General features: G+C 49.1%; 1 protein-coding gene across 1 annotated transcript in view; it reads left to right on the forward strand.

Annotated features, from left to right (window-relative positions):
- The window catches only part of slc19a1 (solute carrier family 19 member 1), a 40,786-nt gene extending 19,635 nt beyond the window's left edge, over positions 1 to 21,151 (forward strand). The window contains exons 3-6 of the mRNA XM_078229005.1: positions 636 to 806; positions 7,594 to 7,786; positions 12,840 to 12,981; positions 20,951 to 21,151. Coding sequence (XP_078085131.1) covers positions 636 to 806; positions 7,594 to 7,786; positions 12,840 to 12,981; positions 20,951 to 21,142 — 698 coding nt within the window. The 3' untranslated portion in view covers positions 21,143 to 21,151. The remainder of the gene's footprint in view (positions 1 to 635; positions 807 to 7,593; positions 7,787 to 12,839; positions 12,982 to 20,950) is intronic.
- The last annotated feature ends 4,421 nt before the right edge of the window (positions 21,152 to 25,572 follow it).

Consider the following 25,572-nt stretch of genomic DNA (forward strand, 5'->3'; position numbering starts at 1 on the left):
CTCGCTGTATTTTGCTTTTAAATCCATCTTCAGTGGTGTTGGGCGAGGGGTGATTCTTGGCCAGGACTCTGGGGGAAGAGCTCATTGTATTAATCCCTCAGAGGCAGAAGTCCGCTCACCCAAATCCTTCTATTTACCAATCAGACAGCCCCATACAGAGTGCTTTCAGTGAGCAGCCTACACTAGGAGCGCCAGAGGAACTGACACGCCTGGTTAAATACAAAGCAAGAAGCTCCCTGATCGGTCCTTAATCAGGGAGTTTAGTTCAGTCGGGCAGCATGGTCGGTGCAGGCTTGGAGGGCCGAAGGGCCTGTTCCTGTGCTGTAATGTTCTTTGTTCTTTATATTCTAACCGACCCACCTCAATTGCCCGATTAACGTCATTACACTCTTCTTCCAAATATCCGCCCGAGAGGGTCCCAGGCCTCACTGGAAGGGTGACCTCTCCAACAGTGCTGCCCTCCCTTGACGTTTTAGGTAACGCCAGCCCTGCTTAGGGGCTCGAGTTCCCTGGAACGGGATTTTGACCAGCTGGAATGGCACATCTGATCGGGCCACTGGCCCTCGGGAAACATAGCTCCCGTCAGGGGTTACTAACCTGTCTCTTGTCTTCTCCCTCTCTCTCTCTCTCTCCAGATACCGTCCGCTCACCCCGGCTGAAGCTGTGGTCGTTGTGGTGGGTTTTTAACTCCACCGGTTACTACCTGGTGGTTTACTACGTACAGATCCTGTGGGACAACATCCATCCGTCCAGGGAAAACCGGGGCGTTTACAATGGAGGCGTAGATGCAGCTGCAACACTCCTGGGTATGGAAAAGAAAACGTTCCTCTCGGTCCTTGGGAGTGAGGCGGGAGGGTGCACTGTCATAGAAACTAGAAGCAGGAGGAGGCCATTCGGCCCTTTGAGCCTGTCCCGCCATTCATTTTGATCATGGCTGATCATCGAATTCAATATCCTGATCCCCCTTTCCCCTCCATTTCCCTTGATCCCTTTAGCCCCAAGAGCTATGTCTAATTTCTCCTTGAATTCACACAATGTTTTGGCCTCAACTACTTTCAGTGAGAGTGAATTCCATACATTCACCACCCTCTGGGTGAAGAAATTTCTCCTCACCTCAGTTCTAAAAGGTTTACCCCTTATCCTCAAACTATGACCTTAGGGACAGCACAATGGCACAGCGGTTAGCACTGTTGCCTCACAGCGCAAGGGACCAGGGTTCAGTTCTGGTCTTGGGTGACTATCTGTGTGGAGTTTGCACGTTCTCCCCATGTCTGCGTGGGATTCCACTGGGTGCTCTGGTTGCGTCCCATGGTCCAATGATGTGGAGATTAAGTGGATTGGCCATGCTAAATTGCCCCTTAGTGTCCAAAGATGTGCAGGTTAGGTGGATTGGCTATGCTAAATTGTCCCTTAGTGTCTAAAGATGTGCAGGTTAGGTGGATTGGCTATGCTAAATTGTCCATTAGTGTCCAAAGATGTGCAGGTTAGGTGGATTGGCTATGCTAAATTGTCCCTTAGTGTCCAAAGATGTGTGGGTTAGGTGGATTGGCTATGCTAAATTGTCCCTTTAGTGTCCAAAGATGTGCAGGTTAGGTGGATTGGCTATGCTAAATTGTCCCTTTAGTGTCCAAAGATGTGCAGGTTAGGTGGATTGGCCATGCTAGGTACACGGGTTTATGGGGCTAGGGCGTGGGTAAGGTGCTTTTTTTGGAGAGTCGGTGCAGACTCGATGGGCTGAATGGCCTCCTTTTGCGTTGTAGGGATTCTATGATTCATTCTCCGCTTCCATCAGTGCACTTCAGATCGTAACAATATTTTTAAAATGCCTCTTCATCCCCTGGCTCCTTTGCCAGTCCTCTTGATTAAATCTCCATTCATCTCTGCTCCAAATCCCCGGGGGGCTGTGATGAATTGTCTGAACAATATAACAGAGCAATTCTGGTTGAGTCTCAATTAGTTTGTGGTTGCGGTTACATAGAAGCTCACTCGTGGTAGAAATGAGTCCCTTATGATCTAGACCATAGAGGTTTACAGCATGGAAACAGGCCATTCGGCCCAACTTGTCCATGCTGCCCAGTTTTTACCACTTGCCCGCATTTGGCCCATATCCCTCTATACCATTTTACCCATTTCACTGTCTAAACACTTTTTAAAAGACAAAATTGTACCCGTCTCTACTACTGCCTCTGGCAGCTCGTTCCAGATACTTACCACCCTCTGTGTGAAAAAATTGTCCCTCTGGACCCTTTTGCATCTCTCCCCTCTCACCTTAAACCTGTGCCCTCTAGTTTAGGCTCCCCTACCTTTGGGAAATGATGTTGGCTATCTAGCTGATCTATGCCCCTCATTATTTTATAGACCTCTATAAGATCACCCCTGAGCCTCCTACGCTCCAGGGGAAAAAGTCCCAGTCTATCCAGCCTCTCCTTATAACTCCAGTTATTCCTAGTAAATTGTTTCTGCACTCTTTCTAGTTTAATAATATCCTTTCTATAATAGGGTGTCCAGAACTGTACACAGTATTCCAAGTGTGGCCTTACCAATGTCCTGTATAACTTCAATAAGACGTCCCAACTCCTGTATTCAATGTTCTGACCAATGAAACCAAGCATGCCGAATGCCTTCTTCACCACTCTGTCCACCTGTGACTCCACTTTCAAGGAGCTATGAACCTGTACTCCTCAATCTCTTTGTTCTATAACTCTCCCCAATGCCCGACCATTAACTGAGTAAGTCATTAGCCATATGAACGGAGTGGGAATGGAAGGATACAAAAGAATGGTCTAGTTTGGACCAGGGAGCGGCATGGGCTTGGAGGGCCGAAGGGCCTGTTCCTGTGCTGTATTGTTCTTTGTTCTAAGTCCTGCCCAGGTTGATCTACCAAAATGTATCACCAGTACATGAATTGGTTAGGAAATCTTGATCGAGAGATTAATTTTAAGTCAAAGTTGATTGGTTTTGGAGTATGCATGTCCTGCAATCACCTCAAATGTAGAAAATAAAACCTCACCATACTGATCCATTCAGGCTAAGCCAGTCAAGTCAGATTTATTTACAGATAAAATAAAGTGGAAGAGAAAGATCCCACAGCATCATTTCAAGGGAAAGCGCAATGGTGGGGTGGAATGGTGGAGGTTGGGGGTGGGGGGGCGGGGGGGGGAAGCGTAGGCGTTGATTCCTATCCCTTACGGCTATATCATGGGAGTTTGCTGTTGGTAAATTGGTTGCCATATTTCCTATATTACAACAGCGACTGCATCTCATAAAATATTTCATTGGCTGTAAAATCCTTGGAATGTTTAGAAGCTGTGAAAGGTGCTATAGAAATGCAAACCTAGCCAACTTGCGGGCGGCACGGTGGCACAGTGGTTAGCACTGCTGCCTCACAGCGCCAGGGACCGGGGTTTGATTCCCAGCTTGGGTCACTGTCTGTGCGGAGTCTGCACATTCTCCCCGTGTCTGCGTGGGTTTCCTCCGGGTGCTCCGATTTCCTCCCACAGTCTGAAAGACGTGCTGGTTAGGGTGCATTGGCCATGCTAAATTCTCCCTCAGTGTACCCGAACAGGCGCTGGAATGTGGTGACTAAGGGATTTTCACAGTAACTTCATTGCAGTGTTAATGTAAACCTACTTGTGACGATAACAAATACACTTCAAACTTTAACTTTATGTCATTACTGCTTGCTGTTGGCAAATTGGTTGCCATATGTCCTATATTACAACAGTGGCTGCGCCTTATAAAACATTTCATTGGCTGTGAAGTGCTTTGGGATGTCTAGAAGCTGTGGAAGGTGCTATAGAAATGCAAAACTTGCCACCTCTCTGGCACATCTCGTCCTTTTGCCAACCTATCGAACGTCCTGGGTATGCGAGCTTGCACAGCCTTGCCATCGAAACCCGCTTGTGTCGACAAGTGAGGCAGGCAAAGAATCTCTCGATCTTTTGTGCTTGGGAAATGTTTTTTCCAGTGCTCCACTTCGGGAGCGAGGGGAGGGGGTTGTTTACTCACAAGGTTTGAAATCTGGCTTGAGCCACAACTCTGTGACTGACACCCGTCCAGATGAACCACTCTGCCAATGCTAGTTGTTTACGTTGCTGACACTGCCAATTCAAGCACCATGTTTAAGGCCAAGGAGCCCAGGACAAGGCCAAGGAACCCGACAAACAAGACCAAACCATCAATTGACTCAGAACAACACCCTCATTACCGGGTAGGGGAGAAAGCTCACGTACTCTCAGGTACCGAGAAACACGTCCCTGTGAAGTGTTGACACTTAATCTTGGCCGCTCCGCTTTTGAGAACAGGAGCTGTAAACAGATACCTCCACACCCCGAAAGCAAATTCAACAGCCCGTACTTGGCACTGTACTGCTGGCTTTTTAGCACGTAGGATTCAAAATGGTAAAGATTGTCCAAATCTTAAATCATCCAATTTGACCTCATTCCACCCACAAGTCTGAATTGAAAGAGCTTTATTTATATAGCACCTTTGGCAACCCCACTACATCCAACTTTCAGTCAATGAAGTATTCTAGCAGCGTAGTAATGCCCTGTAGTAATCCCGGCAGCCAATTTCTACAAAGCAAGCTCCCATGGACAGCAGTAAATGGCCAGATTGTCTGTTTCTCCTGATGCTGTCTGGAGGAATCTTTTGCATCCACTTTATTGCAGTTAGCACTGCTGCCTCACAGCGCCCGGGACCTGGGTTCAATTCCCAGCTTGGATCACTGTCTGTGCGGAGTCTGCACATTCTCCCCGTGTCTGCGTGGGTTTCCTCCGGGTGCTCCGGTTTCCTCCCACAGTCCAAAGACGCGCTGGTTAGGTGCATTGGCCATGCTAAATTCTCCCTCGGTGTACCCGAACAGGTGTGTGGCAGCTAGGAGATTTTCACATTTACTTCGTTGCAGGCTAAGCCAGTCAAGTCAGATTTATTTACAGATAAAATAAAAAGTTCAAAGTTTATTTTATTAGTGTCACAAGTAGGCTAATGTAAGCCTACTTGGGACAGTAATAAAATATACTTTAAACTTTTTATTTTATTTTATCTGTAAATAAATCTGATTTGACTGGCTTAGCCTGAATGGATTAGTACAGTGAGGTTTTATTTTCTATCTTTGAGGCGATGGAGGACATGTATACTTCAAAAAACAATCAACCTTGACTGAAAATTAATCTCTTGAGCAGCTGAAGGATCTGCTTTCAAATAATGCAGCAGAAATCCATTCCCCTTGGAACGGCAAGGCCAGGGCCTGATGGCACCGTGAACAGTTCAGCACTCCCTCCCTGGTTCCACCGTGGGTGTGTCGGTCCCTGAGGTGTGATTCAAACCCGCCACCTCCTGACTCTGAGTTGGGAGCCGAAACTCAGCCAAGCATTCAGGCAAAAAAATGACATCAACTAACGACTCTCTAGATTTTCATGATTTTTAAAATATATTTCTCGAGAGGAATTATCAGGAGTAAATAGGCACTCAGCCCAACTGGCATTGTTCCTCGTGACCTCCTCCCATTGCTCCTGAACTAACCCCATCAGCACCTCCTTCTCTAACCAGTGTGGATCCTGTCACCTGGTTTACAATATCCTCAATTTATTATCCAAAACCCCAATAACTTTAATCAGGCAAAGAAATAAACACTTATCACAGTGTTTCCCTTCCCTGTGTTGATCTTCTTAACATGTTAGTCAAGAAAAAGTTCAGATCACCGGAGCGGCACAGTGGTTAGCACTGCTGCCCCACAGCGCCAGGGACCCGGGTTCGATTCCTGGCTTGGGTTGCTCTCTGTGAGTTTGCACGTTCTCCCCGTGTCTGCGTGGGTTTCCTCCGGGTGCTCCAGTTTCCTCCCACACTCCAAAGATGTGCAGGTTAGGCGGATTGGCTAAATTTCCCCACATTTTGTGCTTGTGAGAGCGCGTCCACGTCCTGTGATGGACTGGTGTCCTGTTCTGAGTGTACCCTGCCTAGCGCCCAGTGCCTCTCAGGATAGGCTACGACTCCCTGCGATCCTGAACTGGAGCAAGCTGTGAAGTAAAAGTGAAGTGTTAGTTTTGTTTTTGTTCCTTTGCACAGCAGCAACCTGTCCTCAGGAAATCTTTGTGTTTCTTTTCTTGCCCCATCATCATTCCCTTCCAACCTGTCATTCAATCTCTCCAGCCCATTGCCCCATCACAGGCCTCCCTTTGTCCTTGTCCCACACCCCCCCGTCACATCTCTAACTTTCCCACTTCTGATCAAACGCCACACTTGATTGCATACGGTGACACAGTGGTTAGTGCTGCTGCCTCACAGCGCCAGGGACCAGGGTTCGATTCCCGGCTTGGGTCACTGTCTGTGTGGAGTTTGCACGTTCTCCCCGTGTCTGCGTGGGTTTCCTCCGGGTGCTGCGGTTTCCTCCCACAGTCCAAAGATGTGCGGGTTAGGTGGAATGGCCATGCTAAATTGCCCCTAAGTGTCAGGGGGACATAGGGTAAATGCATGGGGTTATGGGATAGGGCCTGGGTGGGATTGTTGTCGGTGCAGACTCGATGGGCTGAATGGCCTCCTTCTGCACTGTAGGGATTCTATGATTCTATTAACTCTGCGTCTTTCCACACACATGCTGTCAAAACCTGCTGGGTGTTTCCACCATTGTCTGTTCTTAAACCAAAATCTTTAATCATTGGAGATTAAACCTAATCCCACTTATTTTTCAGAGCTGTCGCTCTCTCTCTCCCTCATGTATTTATCTCGCTCTCCCTTAAGTACATGTTACCATGTTAGCTATGGCTCAGGAAAGAGCACACTTCCCTCTGTATCATGAGGTTTAGGGTTCAAGTCCCACTCGTGGACTTGAGCTGAGTACCGAGCGAGTGCTGCACTGTCGGGGAAGGTGATAATGTTGTGCCTGTCACAGTGTGTTTTAACACTTAGACAGTGGACGATGAACTGCGAGCTGACTTCTTGTTAATGCAGTAATATTTATTCATACCCACAATAAATGTTAACCCCACCCACACAATCAGTATCAGTTATTTATAGAATATTAAAGTTGACGTTCAGGATTAGACCTTGACTTAACTTTGCATGACTGGCAAGTAGAGTCCATAGAATTCCTTTCTCCCCAATTCTGCGTGGGTTCCTTCCGGCTGCTCTGTTTTCCTCCCACTCACATGGGTTGGGTGGATTGTTCAGGCTAAATTGCCCCTTAGTGTCAGGGGGACTAGCTAGGGTAAATGCATGGGGTTGTGGGGATAGGGCCTGGGTGGGATTGCGGTTGGTGCTGACTCGATGGGCCGAATGGCCTCCTTCTGCACTGTAGGATTCTAAAATTAGAGAATAAAAGCCAATTCTTGTCCTGATAGTGTGTCTGAGGGTGTGGGAACATGCCATACTGCAGTGCTCCCACAGTCCGAAAGACGTGCTGGTTAGGTGCATTGGCCATGCTAAATTCTCCCTCAGTGTACCCGAATAGGCGCCGGAGTGTGACAGCTAGAGGATTTTCATAATAACTTCATTGCAGTGTTAATGTAAGCTTACTTGTGACCAATAAATAAACTTTAAACTGCTGTCTGGCCCCGAGGCTCCTCGAGTTGACATTGGTCTTTGTCTGGTTGGCAGGTGCCATTGCCTCGTTCTCCGCGGGCCATGTCAAGTTGCAGTGGTCGCTGTGGGCGGAGCTGGTGATTTTCATCATCACAGCGCTACAGGCCGGACTCCTCTTCCTCATGAACACCACCAATAACATCTGGGTCTGCTACGTGGGCTTTGTCCTGTTCCGGAGCAGCCACCAGCTCCTGGTTCCCATCGCAATGTGAGTATTACTCGGGACCCCCCTCCCTAGGATTATATTCATTGGAGTTTCGAAGAGTGAGAGGGGATCTCATAGAAATTTATAAAATTCCAACAAGATTAGAATTTCAAGACCGCAAGGAACTACAAAGGGCTGTAAACGTAGCCCAGTCCATCACTCAAACCAGCCTCCCATCCATTGACTCTGTCTACACTCTGCCTCGGAAAAGCAGCCAGCGTAATCAAGGACCCCACGCACCCCGGACATTCTCTCTTCCACCTTCTTCTGTTGGGAAAAAGATACAAAAGTCTGAGGTCACGTACCAACCGACTCGAGAACAGCTTCTTCCCTGCTGCTGTCAGACTTTTGAATGGACCTACCTCGCATTAAGCTGATCTTTCTCTACACCCTAGCTATGACTGTAACACTACATTCTGCACTCTCTCCTTTCCTTCTCTATGAATGGTATGCTTTGTCTGTATAGCGCGCAAGAAACAATACTTTTCACTGTATACTAATACATGGGACAATAATAAATCAAATCAAAAAAAAATTCATAGAATCCTCCAGTGCAGAAGGAGGTCATTTGGCCCATCAAGTTAGCACTGGCCACAATCCCACCCAGGCCCTGTCCCCATAACCACATGTATTTACCCGAGCTATCCCCCGACACTAAGTGGCAATTTAGCATAGCCAATCCACACATCTTTCGGACTGTGGGAGGAAACTGGAGCACCCGGAGGAAACCCACGCGGACACGGGGAGAATGTGCAAACTGCACACAGACAGTGACCCAAGCCAGGTATCGATCCCAGGTCTCTGGTGCTGTGAGGCAGCAGCGCTAACCATTGTGCTACCATGCCACGTGTATTAGCATACAGTAAAAAGTATTGTTTCTTGCGCGCTATACAGACAAAGCATACTGTTCAAAGAGAAGGAAAGGAGAGAGTGCAGAATGTAGTGTTACAGCCATAGCTAAGGTGTAGAGAAAGATCAAGTTAGTGCGAGGTGGGTCCATTCAAAAGTCTGACAGCAGCAGGGAAGAAGCTGTTCTTGAGTCAGCCTATATGTAACCTTGCTATAGAGGGAGCACAGCGAAGGTTTACCAGGCTGATTCCTGGGATGGCGGGTCTGTTCTGTGAGAAGTGACTAAGTCGGTTAGGGTTATATTCACTGGAGTTTAGAAGAGCGAGAGGGGATCTCATAGAAACTTATAAAATTCTAACAGGATTGGAATCCTACAGTGCAGAAGGAGGCCATTCAGCCCATCAAGTCTGCACCTACCACAATCCCACCCAGGCCTTATCCCATGCATTTACCCTAGCTAGTCCCCCTGACACTAAGGGGCAATTTAGCATGGCCAATCCACCTAACCCACACACCTTTGGACTGGATAGATTCAGAAAGAATGTTCCCAATTGTGGGGGGGTCCAGAACGAGGGGTCATAGTTTGAGGATAAGGGGTAAACCTTTTAGAACTGAGATGAGGGGAAATTTCTTCACCCAGAGGGTGGAGAATGTGTGGAATTCACTCCCACAGAAAGCAGTTGAGGCCAATATAAAGTAAAAGTTGATTCGTTAGTCACAAGTAAGCTTACATTAACTCTGCCATGAAGCTACTGTGAAAATCGTCTAGTCGCCACACTCCGGCACCTGTTCGGGTACACTGCGGGAGAATTTAGCATGGCCAATGCACCCTAACCAGCACGTCTTTCAGACTGGGAGGAAACTGGAGCACCCGGAGGAAACCCACGCAGACACGGGGAGAATGTGCAGACTCCGCACAGACAGTGACCCAAGCCGGGAATTGAACCCGGGTCCCTGGTGCTGTGAGGCAGCAGTGCTAACCACTGTGCCACCGTGCCGCCCAAAACGTTGTGTGATTTCAAGAAGAAATTAGATATAGCTCTTGGGGCTAAAGGGATCAAGGGATATGGAGGGAGGGGGGAATCAGGATATTGAATTTGATGATTATCCATGATCAAAATGAATGGCGGAGCAGGCTCGAAGGGCCGAATGGCCTCCTCCTGCTTCTAGTTTCTATAAGAGTCATTGCTGGTGAATGCACATTACTTCCAGCAAAGATGTGTGGGTTAGGTTGATTGGCCATGCTAAATTGACCCTAGTGTCAGGGGGATTAGTAGGGTAAATGTGTGGGATTACGGGAATGGGACTTGGGTGGGATTATGATCGACGCAGACTTGATGGGCCGAATGGCCTCCTATTGCCCTGTAGGGATTCTATGAAGTGTAAATGAGTCAGTTTCCAAGCTGGGCTGATGACCTTAAATTAGTTTTTAGCATAGTTTAGAAACGAGAGACAGGAGGAGGCCATTCAGCCCTTCGAGCCTGCTCCGCCATTCATAATGATCACGGCTGACCATCGAATTCAATATCCTGATCCCGCTTCCCACCCACCCCCACCAAGCCCCCGCCATCTCTCGATCCACCTCACCCCACGTCGAGAGTAGAGCGTAGGCCGAGAAGTGTTGATCAGAAATAATTTAAAGAGTAAGGAAAACAGCGGAGGTGCTGAACCGGTCAGGTCGGAATTTCCCGTGGGGAGAGAGAGACAGCGTTAACGCTTCAGATCAGAGCCGGGAAGAGCTGGAGACGGAATGGGGTTTCAGGAGTTGTGAAGTCCAGATCAGCGGGAGGAGGGAAGGGGAAAGAGGGAATTAAAGTCTGTCGTGAGGCAGGAGAGAGTAGATGACAAAATGGCTGACGGTGTAAGGCCACAGAAGATGGGAATGGGACAAGAAAGAAAATGACTCTAATTCATTCATGGGGCGTTGCTGGCTGGCCAGCATTTATTGCCCATCCCTAGTTACCCTTGGAGGGCAGTTGAGAGTCAGCCACATTGCTGTGGCTCTGGAGTCACATGTAGGCCAGACCGGGTAAGGACGGCAGATTTCCTTCCCTAAAGGATATTAGTGAACCAGATGGGTTTTTCCGACAATCGACAATGGTTTCATGGTCATCAGTAGGTTCTTAATTCCAGATTTTTTAAAAACTGAATTCAAATTCCACCATCTGCCGTGGCGGGATTCGAATCTGGGTCCCCAGAACATTAGCTGAGTTACTAGATTAATAGTCTAGCGATAATAGCACTAGGCCATCGCCTCACGTGACTCGGAGTATGGACGGAGAATTAAAATGATTGGTGACTGGCTGTAAATTGGGAGAGGGGAGTGTGCAGAGGGACCTGGGTGTCCTTGTGCATCAGTCGCTGAAGGTAAGCATGCAGGTGCAGCAGGCGGTAAAGAAGGCAAATGGTATGTTGGTCTTCATAGCGAGAGGTTTTGAGTAGGGATGTGTTGTTGCAACTACAGTCAGAAGTTTAACAACACCAGGTTAAAGTCCAACAGGTTTATTTGGTAGCAAAAGCCCCAAGCTTTCGGAGCCTTAAGCTCCTTCTTCAGGTGAGTGGGAATTCTGTTCACAAACAGGGCATATAAAGACACAAACTCAATTTACAGAATAATGGTTAGAATGCGAATACTTACAGCTAATCAAGTCTTAAAGGTGCAGACAATGTGAGTGGAGAGAGCATTAAGACAGGTTAAAGAGATGTGTATTGTCTCCAGACAGGACAGCCAGTGAGACTCTGCAAGTCCAGGCAAGCTGTGGGGGTTACAGATAGTGTGACATGAACCCAATATCCCGGTTGAGGCCGTCCTCATGCGTGCGGAACTTGGCTATCAGTTTCTGCTCAGCGACTCTGCGCTGTCGTGTGTCATGAAGACCGCCTTGAAGAACGCTTACCCGAAGATCAGAGGCCGAATGCCCGTGACCGCATTCACGGGCAATCACGGGCATTCGGCCTCTGATCTTCGGGTAAGCGTTCTTCAAGGCGGTCTTCATGACACACGACAGCGCAGAGTCGCTGAGCAGAAACTGATAGCCAAGTTCCGCACACATGGGGACGGCCTCAACCGGGATATTGGGTTCATGTCACACTATCTGTAATCCCCACAGCTTGCCTGGACTTGCAGAGTCTCACTGGCTGTCCTGTCTGGAGACAATACACATCTCTTTAACCTGTCTTAGTGCTCTCTCCACTCACATTGTCTGTACCTTTAAGACTTGATTAGCTGTAAGTATTCACATTCCAACCATTATTCTGTAAATTGAGTTTGTGTCTTTATATGCCCTGTTTGTGAACAGAATTCCCACTCACCTGAAGAAGGAGCTTAAGGCTCCGAAAACTTGTGGCTTTTGCTACCAAATAAACCTGTTGGACTTTAACCTGGTGTTATTAAACTTCTTACTGTGTTTACCCCAGTCCAACGCCGGCATCTCCACATCATTGTTGCAACTAAACAGGGCCTTGGTGAGGCCACATCGAGAGTATTGTGTGCAGTTTTGGTCTCCTTTTCTGAGGAAGGATGTTCTTGCTCTGGAGGGAGTGCAGCGAAGGTTTACCAGGCTGATTCCGGGGATGGCGGGACTGATGTATGAGGAGAGATTGACTCAGTTAGGATTGTTTTCGCTGGAGTTCAGGTGAATGAGGGGGGTGATCTCATAGAGACTTATAAAATTCTAACAGGACTAGACAGGGTAGATGCAGGGAGGATGTTCCCGATGGTGGGGGAGTCCAGGACCAGGGGTCACAGTCTGAGGATTTGGGGTAGACCATTTAGGACGGAGATGAGGAGACATTTCTTCACCCAAAGAGTGGTGAGCCTGTGGAATTCATTACCACAGGAAGTAGTTGATGCCAAAACATTGAATGTATTCAAGAGGCGGCTGGATATAGCAATTGGGGCGAATGGGATCAAAGGTTATGGGGAGAAAGCGGAATTAGGCTATTGAGTTGGACGATCAGCCATGATTATGATGAATGGGGGAGCAGGCTCGAAGGGGCGAATGGCCTCCTCCTGCTCCTATCTTCTGCGGAAAGTTAGGGTCACGCTTGCAGACTGAGCGGCGATGTTAGGCAAAGCAACCTCTCCCCCATCAGTCTGTGCCGAGGCGCCCCAAAGTGTTGATCGTTACGGAGAATGATTGTCCCATGCGAGGGGATATCATTGCTGCGAGAGCATTTACCCTGACCTTGTGTCTGCTGTCATTAGCTTTCAGATCGCCACATCTCTGTCCAAGGAGCTCTGCGCCCTGGTGTTTGGTATCAACACCTTCCTGGCCACCATCTTGAAAACCATCATCACGTTGATTATCGCTGACAAACGGGGTCTGGGACTGCACGTGAATAACCAGGTAGGTGGAAGATTCAAAGCCTATTGAGCATCCCCCCGCCCCCACTCTCTGGCCCCCACTGGGCCATGAGGACATTGATTCTGGGGAAGTGGGCCTTGGTAAGCCCCGAGCGTAGGCCTGGGCTGGAGCATCGAGCGCAGCTCTGGGCATCGCGCATTCGGGAAAGGACATCGAGGCCTCAGAGAGGTTGCAGAGGAGATTTATTTGAACGGTACCTGGGGTGAGGGGTTCCAGTCAATGTGGAGAGACTGGAGAAGATGAGAAATAATGAAATAAAGAAAAAAAGATGAGGAGAATATTTTTGTTGGAGGGGTGTTAGTCGGTGGAGTTTTCTTCCCCAGAAAGCGACAGAGGTCGTCGGGTCATTGAATTTATTCAAGGCCGTGTTGGATTATTTTTTGATTGACTTGGGGGGAGGGAGATGGGGGTTGCAGACAGGGGAGTGGAGTTGAGGCCGTAACCAGGTCGGCTATGATCTTCATAAAATCATAGAATCCCTACAATGCAGGAGGAGGCTGTTTGGCCCATCGAGTCTGCACCAACCACAATCCCCACCCAGGCCCTATGCCCATAACCCCATGTATTTACCCTGCTAGTCCCCCTGACACTAAGGGACAATTTAGCATGGCCAATCCACCTAACCCGCACATCTTTGGAAACGAAGGGGCAATTTAGCATGGCCAATCCACCTAACCCGCACATCTTTGGACTGTGGGAGGAATCCGGAGCACGCGGAGGAAACTGCGCAGACACGGGGAGAACGTGCAGACTCCACACAGTGACCTGAGGCTGGAATTGAACCTGGGTCTCTGGCGCTTTGAGGCAGCAGTGCTTGCCACTGTGCCGCCCATTGTTGCTATCTTATTGAATGGCAGAGCAGGCTCAAAGGGACCCATCCAATAAACTAGGATTGTTCTCCTAGGGTCAGAGAAAGTTAAGGGAAGGGTTAATTGAGGCGTGGGATAAGCGAGGGGGTGTTTGTTGCCACCGGCAGCAGCAGGGGGACACAGACTTGAGATCGCTGGGTGAAAATAGCCAAAGGGAAATGAAGATTTTTTTATTAACACGGTGAGCGGTTCTGATCTGGAACGGAGGGACTAAAAAACTGGCAGCAACAGATTCAAGAATTAACACTCCAAAAGGACTTGTGTAAATACTGGAAGGGGGTAAAGATCACAGGGTGATGAGGAAAGAGGAGGCGAGTGGGACTAATGGGCTCTCTCAAAGTGCTAGCAGAGGCCCTGTGGGCTGAATGGCCTTATTACGCACTGAGAGATTCTATCAAGCTCCCCGCTGCGGTGCACTGGGATTCTGGGTAATCTCATATCCTCACAGCCCTGTCCATACTGAACTCTGTACACCTCTTTTGGATGAGCTTTTTGACCCAGGCCCCTCTGCCACAGATCCAGTGGGTCCCCACAGTGCGGAAGAAGGCCATTCAGCCCATTGGGTCTGTATCGACTCTCCAAAAGAGCATCTTGCCCAACACCTGCCTATCCCATATCCGCTACACATTTACCATGACCAATCCATCTAACCTATACAACTTTGGACACTAAGGGGCAATTTAGCATGGCCAATTCACCTAACCTGCACATTTTTGGACACGAGGGGGCACGTTAGCATTGCCAATCCATCCTACAGTGCAGAAGAGGCCATTCGGCCCATCGAGCCTGCACCAACTCTCTAACAGAGCATCTTACCCAGGCCCTCTTCCCGCCTTGTCCCTGTAACGCCACACATTTACCATCTAACCTACATATCCTTGGACACTAAGGCGCAATTTAGCATGGCCAATCCACCTAACCTGCATGTCTTTCGGACTGTGGGAGGAAACCCACGCAGACACGGGGAGAATGTGTAGATCCGCACAGACAGTGACCCAAGCCGGGAATCGAACCCGGGTCCCTGGCGCTGTGAGGCAGCAGTGCTAACCACTGAGCCACGTGAGGGTCCGGGGGAGAGTGGGGTGGGAATTCTCTCCCAGGTCCTGGGGCCAATAATTACCCCTCAGTCAACCTTGGGAGAAACAGAGTGCCCGACCTCTAACGTGGTGTCGTTTGTGGGATCCTCCTGTGCACTTACTGAGCTGCACTCGGAGTGCGAGAGGACCTTAGAAGGCCCCTCATTGGCTGTCAGGAGGTCATTGAGTGCATTCTGTATTGATATTTATAAGTGTGTGTGTGTGTGGAAAGTCTTTCTATCCCTGGGTTTCGCTCTTGAGGTTTTGGCAGAGACTCAGGAGAAGGAGAGAGATTTGAGTCCATTGTAAATAAACATTCCTACTGCCCTGATCCATGGGAGGCAGGCAGAGCCAGACCAAGGCACAGAGTTCATTTGGTCATGTGCCACAGTGAGTGGTGGGTGCCAATTCTTCAATTCCTGTTTTTAGCATGAGAGGGAGTGGCTCCAGGCTCTGCTGGGTCTGGGATGGTTACTGAGGTGGCACCTTGGATGACCTGGTGGGGTGATAGGAGGAGAGGTAGGCCAGGGTGACTGTTGAGGTGGGCGTTATGAGAGTCATAGAGGTTTACAGCATGGAAACAGACCCTTCGGCCCAACTTGTCCATGCTGCCCCTTTTTTTAACCCCTAAGCTAGTCCCAATCGCCCGCGTTTGGCCCATATCCCTCTATACCCGTCTTACCCATGTCACTATCTAAACGCTTTTTAAAAGACAAAATTGTACCCGCCTCTACTACTACCTCTGGCAGCTCGTTCCAGACACTCACCACCCTCTGTGTGAAAAAATTGCCCCTCTAGACACTTTTGTATCTCTCCCCTCTCACCTTAAACCTATGCCCTCTAGTTTTAGACTCCCCTACCTTTGGGAAAAGATGTTGACTATCTAGCTGATCTGTGCCCCTCATTATTTTATAGACCTCTATAAGATCACCCCTAAGTCTCCTACGCTGCAAGGAAAAGAGTCCCAATCTATCCAGCCTCTCCTTATAACTCAAACCATCAAGTCCCGGTAGAATCCTAGTAATTCATTTCTGCACTCTTTCTAGTCTTAGAATCATAGAATCCCTACAGCGCAGAAGGAGGCCATTCGGCCCATCGAGTCTGCACCGACCACAATCCCACCCAGACTCTATCCCCTTAACCCCATGTATTTTCCTAGCTAGTCTCCCGGACACTAGGGGAGAATTTAGCATGGCCAATCCACCTAACCAGCACATCTTTCGGACTGTGGGATGAAATCAGAGCACCCGGAGGAAACCCACGCAGACACGGAGAATGTGCAGACTCTGCAGAGGCAGTGACCCAAGCTGGGAATCAAACCCAGGGCATCATGGTGGCACAGTGGTTAGCCTCACAGCACCAGGGACTTGGGTTCGATTCTGGCCTCTGGTCACTGTCTGTGCGGAGTCTGCACGTTCTCCCCATGTCTGCGCGGGTTTCCTCCGGGTGCTCCGGTTTTCTCCCATAGTCCGAAAGATGTGCAGGTTAGGTGGATTGGCCATGATAAATTGCCCGAGTGTCAGGGGGAATTAGCAGAATAAATATGAGGGCTAACGTGAATGGGGCTTGGGTGGGATTCTGGTCGGTGAAGACTCGACGGGCCGAATGGCCTCCTTCTGTACTGTTCTCTGAACCCGGGTCCCTGGCGATGTGAGGCAGCAGTGCTAACAACTGTGTCACCATGGCGCCCCCTTGGGGAGGGGGGGGAAAGCCTGCAAGTGTTGTCCCTGAGGGCGGGCAAGTTCGGTTCTTGTCCCACACCTGACCTGTCCATTGGATAGGTGAACGTTCACCGGGGTCATAGCGTTAGAGGTCAAAGGGTGGGAAAATGGACCCCGGTCAATGATAGCTCCTCCCACCAGCCCCGCCCCAGCCGATCTTCCCAGCAATGGATGCGGCCTGAAGCGTTTCCATTTGCTTCTGTTAATACAGCATCAACAGTGCCAGGCTTGATCGAGCTTGGCTTTGGTTCTTGTTAGAGTTAATCACATGGGTAAACACACTGAGTGCTAATGTGGGTAGCTGTCCCGATGAGGAATCAAACGAACAAATGCTTAATGTGTTCGCCTGTTCCAAAATCCTGCAGCTGAGGGCTGGTCACATGGTTTGACAGAACGGCCCTTTCACAGTGCTGTGTGACTATCTCCCTTGAGTCTGGGCATAGCTGTTGTTCATCCTATTCTTGGCCCTAAATATCGAATCATTGAGTACAAAAGCAGAGTGGTTATTTCTGAATATCTTTTGCCGATTATTGTCAGCCTGCGTTACCGGCCATTCCCCCACCAGAGTAAACCTCTCTTCTTTATTTATCAAGAGCCTTCATCATCTTGTATGCCTCTCTGTTCAGAGAAGAATGACCATAACTCCGGGCGGCATGGTGGCACAGTGGTTAGCACTGCTGCCTCGCAGCGCCGGGGACCTGGATTCGATTCCTGGCTTGGGTCACTGTCTGTGAGGAGTTTGCACGTCCTCCCCGTGTCTGCTTGGGTTTCCTCCGGGTGTCCTGGTTTCCTCCCACACTCCAAAGATGTGCAGGTTAGGTTGATCGGCCATGATAAATTGCCCCTTAGTTTCAGAGGATTAGCAGGGTATATATGTGAGGTTACGGGAATAGGGCCTGAGTGGGATTGTGGTCGGTGCAGACCCGATGGGCTGAATGGCCTCTTTCCGCACTGTAGGGATTCTATGTCCTTACCTGGTCTGGCCTACATGCCGGGGCAAGTATAATATATATAAAAATGCAACAATCACACCCAGCGCTTCTGGACTCGCTAACACATTAACACAGGCGGCACGGTGGCACAGTGGTTAGCACCGCTGCCTCACAACGGCAGGGACCTGGGTTCGATTCCCGTCTCAGGCCACTGTCTGCACGGGGTTTGCACGTTCTCCCCGTGTCTGCGTGGGTTTCCTCCGGGTGCTCCGATTTCCTCCCACAGTCCGAAAGGCGTGCTGATTAGATGCATCGGCAATGCTAAATTCTCCCTCGGTGTACCCGAACAGGCGCCGGAGTGTGGCGACTGGGGGATTTTCACAGTAACTTCATTGCAGTGTTAATGTAAGCCTACTTGTAACACTAATAAATAAACTTCTCCAGTCCCTCCACAGGTCCCTCACCCTGGGTACACTTCCTTCTGCAGGGCCAGACGACTAAGTGACAATAGGTAGCTACATTTTAGAAACCCATCTGGTTCACTAATGTCCTTTAGGGAAGGAAATCTGCCGTCCTTACCCCGTCTGGCCTACATGTGACTCCAGAGCCACAGCAATGTGGTTGGCTCTCAACTACCCTCTGAAATGGCTGAGTGAGACTCTCAGTTTCAGGGGACAATTAGGGATGGGCAATAAATGCTGACCAGTAAAATTAAGGAAGTTGTCAGGCTTTGGGCTAAGATCAACTTGGATATTTGTCTGCTTGATTCTGTTAGGTGGGGACCACGAATTGGATTCCATTTGAATTTTTGGAGATGGAGTAAGAGCTTTCTCCCTCACTCTGCACATAGGCTTAACAACCCTTGAGAAAGGAATAAAAATTGTTTTTAAAAAATAAATAAACTGAAGGACTTCTTCACGCAGACAGAAAATCTGGAAATCCCAAACCTGAGATTGTTGGGTTGGGGGTAACTAAGGGTCACGGAATCTAAAGGCAAGTAGATTTTTATTTATTTATTAGTGTCACAAGTAAGAAGTCTCCCAACACCAGGTTAAAGTCCAACATTTGGAAACATGAGCTTTCGGAGCACTGCTCCTTCATCAGGTGAGTGATTATTAGTGTCACAAGTAGGCTCACATTAACACTGCAATGAAGTTACTGTGAAAATCCCCTAGTCGCCACACCCCGGCGCCTGTTCGGGTACACCGAGGGAGAATTTAGCACCGCCAATGCACCCTAACCAGCACGTCTTTCAGACTGTGGGAGGAAACCGGAGCACCCGGAGGAAACCCACGCAGACACTGGGAGAAGGTGCAGACTCTGCACAGACAGTGACCCAAGCTGGGAGTCGAACCCGGGTCCCTGGCGCTGTGAGGCAGCAGTGCTAACCACTGTGCTACCCACAGTATGGGGGGTGGGGGGGGTGGTGTGCTAGTGAATGAAAGGGAGACAAATACAGAGACAGAGTTGTCGGGAATCATTCGCAGCGTTGAAACGTATTCAGAACTACAGGTGGTGGTCTTGAGCACACACAGGACGTGAAATGATCCTGCCATTCACTGCGGCGACCACATCGCGGCCTCTTCATGGGCCGGGAATGGAGCTGCGGGAAGTGCCAAAGCCACAGGGCAGGAATGGGCTGCCAGAAGGCAAATTCCTGAGCATTACGTTATCCAGGCAGGGATCTGCCAGTGAGTTTAATTGAATTGATAAACAGCGGATAAATGACAGCTGTAAAAACCAGCCTGGCTTTTGCGGATTTTGATTTTGCAACAAGCCACAGAATGCAAAAACAATTTTTTCATTTCTTTAAAAGGAAATATATATATGTATGTGTGTGTGTGTAATTTTAATTAATTACTATTCAGTTTGCAAGCACAGCTTTTTTGGCAGTGCGACAGTGCAGGAGTGAGTGCCTTATTATTCATTCGTGCGTCGCTGGCTGGGCCAGCATTCACTGCTCCTAGTCGCCCTTGAACTGAGTGTCTCACTCGGCCATTTCAGAGGGCAGTTGAGAGTCAACCACATTGCTGAGGCTCTGGAGTCACATGTAGGCCAGACCGGGTAAGGATGGCAGATTTCCTTCCCTAAAGGACATTAGTGAACCAGATGGGTTTTTCCGGCAATGGTTTCATGGTCATCAGTAGATTCTTAATTCCAGATATTTTTTATTGAATTCAAATTCCACCATCTGCCGTGGCGGGATTCGAACCCGGGTCCCCAGAACATTAGCTGAGATTCTGGATTAATAGTACCACTGGGCCGCTTCCTCCCCCAGTCCACCTGAACAGCACATCTTTCAGAGTGTGACTAGACAGATCTTTCCAGTGCTACCATCTCCTTCCTTCATCCCCAGTGGAGGGTCCACGCAACCCAAGGGGGCGATTTGATAGAATGGAATCAGAGAATCCCCACAGTGCAGGAGGAGCACATTCGACCCATTGCATCTGCACCGACCACAATCCCACCCAGGCCCTATCCCCATAACCCCATGTATTTACCCTAGCTATTCCCCCTACACTAAGGGGCAATATAGCATGGCCAATCCACCTAACCCGCACATCTTTGGACTGTGGGAGGAAACTGGAGCACCCGGAGGAAACTCACACAGACACTGGGAGAACGTGCAAACTCCACACAGACAGTGACCCAAGGCTGGGAATTGAACTGTGAGGCAGCAGAGCTAACCACTGCACCACCGTGCATGTTTAATAAGGTCTGCGTTTCTATAGCACCCTGGGATGTCCCAAAAGGCTTTCCCACCAATGGCACAGAGGTAAAGAGCCTTGGGAAGGGGCATCCCAGAGTTTAGAGACAAGGCAGGGCCGACAAAGGGTGGAGGGATTCTAATCGGGGATAGCGAGTGGCACAGTGGTTAACACTGCTGCCTCACAGCGCCAGGGACCTGGGTTCAATTCCCGGCTTCCTCCCACAGTCCAAAGATATCCGGGTTAGGTGGATTGGCCGTACTAAATTGACCCCAGTGTCAGGGGGATTAGCAGGGTAAACGTATGGGGTTATGGGTATGGGGCCTGGGTGGGATTGTGGTCAGTGCAGACTCGATGGGCCGAATGGCCTCCTTCTGCACTGTCGGGATTCTTTGGAGTAGGACAAGAGGGAAGTGATTATGGCTGACTGTTATCAATTAGGTGATGTTCTGGAAATTTCTCTCGTGGTTTTGGGTGTAAATCTGCTGAATTTTCCACACGCCCTGTTTGTAGGCTAGCTTAGTTCCTACAAGCCAGGCTGTTTGTTGCTGTTTGACTTGCTGTAGTTGTTGGTAGCTAACCCTTTGCTCTCTCTCTCTCTTTCCCCCCTCTCTCCCCTCACCCCTGCTCTCCTGGCCTCTGCAGTTCAATTTTTACATTGGCTACTTCACTCTGCTGGCCACCATCTACCTGGGCCGAGGATTATACATCTTTATCAGGCATCGGCAGGCGCAGAAGGCCCAAGGGACACCGAAACAGGAGGAGGCGGTAACCTCCTTGGCGGCAGAGGTGGACCGGACTGACAGCCACGCGCACACGGACTGTTCGAAGGCGTGAGGCGGAGATGGACAAGGGTGGGGGTTGGGTGGGGAAGGCCAGAGTGGTGGTGGGGGGGAGGGGTGGGTTGGGGGAATGGGGAGGTGTCTCTCATGCCTGAAGGCAATGGGAAGGTGAGAGTGAGAACGTTACGGGCGTTTTACTTAGATAGAAAGCGTGTACGCCGTGGTTTACGATCGGGGAGACTGATTGGCCACATTTTCGGCATAGCCGGATCTTCTCGCCCAGCGCCGGTCGGTGCCAATCCGTTTTGAAGTGCACGGAATGATCCCAAGGCCAGCGTGAGGCAGCCTTGTTTCTGCAGCCCACTGCCACGGTGGATTAGACGGGTGCGCCCAAGCCGGTCAGCACTCTTTTGGCAGCGACTTCCTTGGCGAGGGCAGGGCCCAGGCTGGGCCCAGGAGGTAAGCCAATCGGCGAGCTTGCCCGACCTGCACAGAGTCAGTCGCTCGCCAGCCTTTGAACTCGGAGAACATCTGACTCACTGGCAATGTCACGGGGGCTATTCCAATATCTACCCTTGCCCCCCACCTCCGGGTTGGCCAAGTCTTGTTTCCTGGCAAGAGCCCCTTTGCACTCTGACCAGATCCCAGCAGCCAGCGAGCCAATCCGATCCAAACTGGTCGCTAATGCATGATACCAATGTTTAGGTGCCTTTATACCATTACGGCAGAAATTGAGGAAGGGAAATACTCAAGTGTTGGATCTCAGTTAACCCGAAAGTGCTTACATGCTCACACTGCCAACCCTCGAGGAATTGGGGCGGAGACAGGGGGTGGGATGTAGGGTCTACACTACCGCCCACTTGACAATAGAATAATATGCCAATCATTTCAAAATTTATGCACTTTAACTTGGAGGAGAAGTGGATGGTTCATCCTCGCGTTGAACTCACCGTATCCCCAGCACACCTTCTCCGTGCCTGCTCTTCTCGATTGCCATTGACATTACCGAGTGACATGTGCATCTTGGGAGGCAGACAACGTTGCCCCCAGCATTAGTGACCACAATGGCACTGCTCATCAGGCACTCGTAAAGGACGCCAAATATGCCTTATCCATGACACCGCGGTGCACAGAAGCTCTCTCTGAGGGCTTCACCGGTCTGGTAAAGACAGCAACGGGTCAATTTTCCAAACTTGTATTCCTGTCGCAATGCTCGTGGGAGCAGGGAACAGGTGGAAAAGAGAATCATCTGTAAAATAGAAGAACGCCATTCATGAAAAGAGAGACAGGTGCAGTTGAAGCTTCTCACCTTGTACTCATCAGGAATTTCAAAGGGAGCAACAATTCACGCTGCATAAGTAAAGGGTGCTGATTGGTTAGCAAGCTGACTCTGGTTGAAGCACTGCATCAGGGGACGACTGCCCCCCAAATACTTTTGTTTAATTCATGTAAGCCGCAATTCCCGGGCATGTTCCTTTCGATGTAGGTGGCCCCTACATTGTGTGACTTCCAGCAGAGGTAAGTGAGCCCGATTTGTAATCTGAAGTGGGTTGTCAGGGTACCTCTCAGTGCAGTTGGCATTGATCAGCAAGTGCTGCCCAATAGCAGAACCGCATCCAACATTTGATGTCACGTTCAATCAGGGGAGGGTTAAGTACCTTCAGTTCTCTCTCTGCCTCTTGCCAACAGCTGGAGGGACGCGCTGTCGGATATCACCCACCCGTCATTGGGCTGAGTGGCCTCTGTAATCGGCATTGCACCGGAGTTGATTTGCCAACTAACCGGCACCCCTTCAGGCAGCAAGAATTGCTGCTCCCTTTGAAATTTGGTATTCTTGCATCTGTCCTGATGAGTCCAAGATGAAAAGCTTCGACAGAATGTCTCTTTTTGTTTGAACAATATTTAAATTCTATGCTACCAAGTGACTATCTTTATTTAATGCATATCCATTAACTAGCTCAATTTGAATGACTGATATCAGTGATCTAACTGTTTGAGTGTAACTTTATACTTGGCGACTAACAATAACAGTGTTAAGAGAGATTTTTCAATGTATTTTTAACAGACAGTATTGGAGTTTGATGCGGCGCTGGCCGGGGAGATGGGTGGGGATTAGGCTTAGGGTTGTACTTTTGGTTATGAAGACTGGTTACGAATACCTCACGATCATGTCTCCATTTTCTTTTTAGCATGCTGGGGCCCCTCCAGCGGTTTGGATTATTGACACGCCCCTCTCTCCTCCCCTTCCCCCGTCCCCCCCAGCTGAGGGAGGAGCCCATTATTGCAAATTAGGAATTAGACGCAGGGCTGCCCAGGTTTGAGGGAATGTTGGGAATGACGGAGGATTGCGCTGGGCGGGAATTGGGGATTATTTTGTCGGTCAAATAACTTCAAAATACGTTCACGCCTTTTTGCCAGCTGAAACCGTATTGGCGTTACCTGGCCCCGGTTCCTGGGGTCACGTTGCCGATTTTTGCAGTCACTGTACCAACCGCCATCACACAAGCACAGCTTTCTCCTGCCGAAATATGGCTGAGTCTTTGGACCCAGTTGGCGATATCTTAAAAATTAAAAGCTCCTCACAGTGCCATCCTAGTACATGGCTGCCAACGCCCCTTGGACATATTCTGGGAGGTTTTATCACCGGGCCTCCCACTGTCCTAACCGTTTGAGTTACTAGTTCCTCCCCTCCCCTACACCTCCAATATTTCAACAACTGTTGAACATAAACGGGTAATTCTGTTCCTGTCTTTTTTTTCTCCCCGATCGCTTGCGGCAGTGTCTAAACAAATGGCCATCGATACCTGGCGGGCTCGGGGCAACACTGAAGGATTATTAGCAACCCCCCTACAGTTGTCAATTAAAACATAGACAACCTCGTGAACACCAACCCATCGCCAGGTGCTGATCCCACACCGTACCGCCACCTCCCACCCCCGAGAGCTGATTTGGAAGGAACGAGGCCCCATTTTTCATGCGCACATTACCCAAGAGAGGGTTGAATTATAGGTCAACCCGCTTGTCATGACCAATCCCAGAATACTTTCAGTTTGTGACATTTTTAAAAAACATTTACGGTGCTTAATGTCAATCATGTCAAACATTTTTGATAAATATTGCTGCTTGATTGATCAGTCCACATTGTACCGAGATTTATTGACCGCCCGGCCTAGTCGGACTCTAGAAGCCTTACAGTGCCAATGCTCATCCTGGTGATTATTGGTTGCTAGGTTACGTGTTGAGCCACAGTGGTCGCGTTCTCAAGCCAGGCCACACAGGGGTAGCTCTTTAATCTAGTGCCAGGCTTTATTGAGGCCTCACAGGATTACCAACTCCGGGCCATCCCTGGAGGCTCAATCACTTCATGGAGGGATGAGGTGATTGAGTCGCGATGTTACCCTTGGATTCTAATCCATGCCTTGGGACCCAGTGTTTGAACCCCACTGTCGTCACGGGTGAATTTTAATTCAATTAATTAAAAAAAGTCTAGCTGGTGACCGTGAAACTATCATTTATTTTGCGATTTTAAAACCCCATTTGGTTCACTAATGTCCTTTAGGGAAGGAAATCTGCCGTCCTTACCCGGTCTGGCCTACATGTGACTCCAGAGCCACAGCTATGTGGTTGACTCTTAACTGCCCTCTGAAATGGCCGAGTGAGACACTCAGTTCAAGGGCAACAAATGCTGGCCCAGCCACGAAATAATAAATTTAAATAAACTCCCAACTGATCCCCAATCATGAGGTGTATTCAAGAGGCAGCTGGGACTTGGTGCGAACGGGATCAAAGGTTATGGGGAGAAAGCAGGATTAGGCTATTGAGTTGGACGATCAGCCATGATCGTGATGAATGGCGGAGCAGGCTCGAAGGGCCGAATGGCCTCCTCCTGCTCCCATCTCCTAAGTTTCTATAACCACCTCCAACTCTGCAACCAAAACATTAAAAATCACCGAAGGAATGCCGCTATTATTTTTCTTTGCCTAAGTTTGCTTGTGGTGATTAATGTTTAATTACAGGAGACTCCAGGACAGACCCCCAGAGATACCCCCCCATCACTGAATGCAAAGACTCTGCCCCACTGAGCAGCCTTTCTTTGCTCAAACTGCCAGTGAACCGTTGAAATGATTCCCTCTTCAATTTAATTTTCAGTCATGCTTTGCCTCCTGCGTGCAAAAAGCCAATAGGGTCCTACCAAGATTCTAATGGAATGGCTACAGGACTGAGAGATTATTTTCAGTGCTTACTTAGAATATATACTTAGAAACATAATATATATAGAGATATTTGAATGAAATATGTGTACAGTTTTTAGGTATTTTAGTATTAAGGTTTCATCTCATAGAAACTTATAAAATTCTAACAGGGTTTGACAGGGTAGATTCAGAAAGAATGTTCCCAATGGCGGGGAAGTCCAGAACTAGGGATCATAGATTGAGGATAAGGGGGTAAACCTTTTAGAACTGAGGTGAGGAGAAATTTCTTCAC

Source organism: Mustelus asterias, chromosome 14 (genome assembly GCF_964213995.1).
Source record: "Mustelus asterias chromosome 14, sMusAst1.hap1.1, whole genome shotgun sequence".
Classification (NCBI taxonomy): domain Eukaryota; kingdom Metazoa; phylum Chordata; class Chondrichthyes; order Carcharhiniformes; family Triakidae; genus Mustelus; species Mustelus asterias.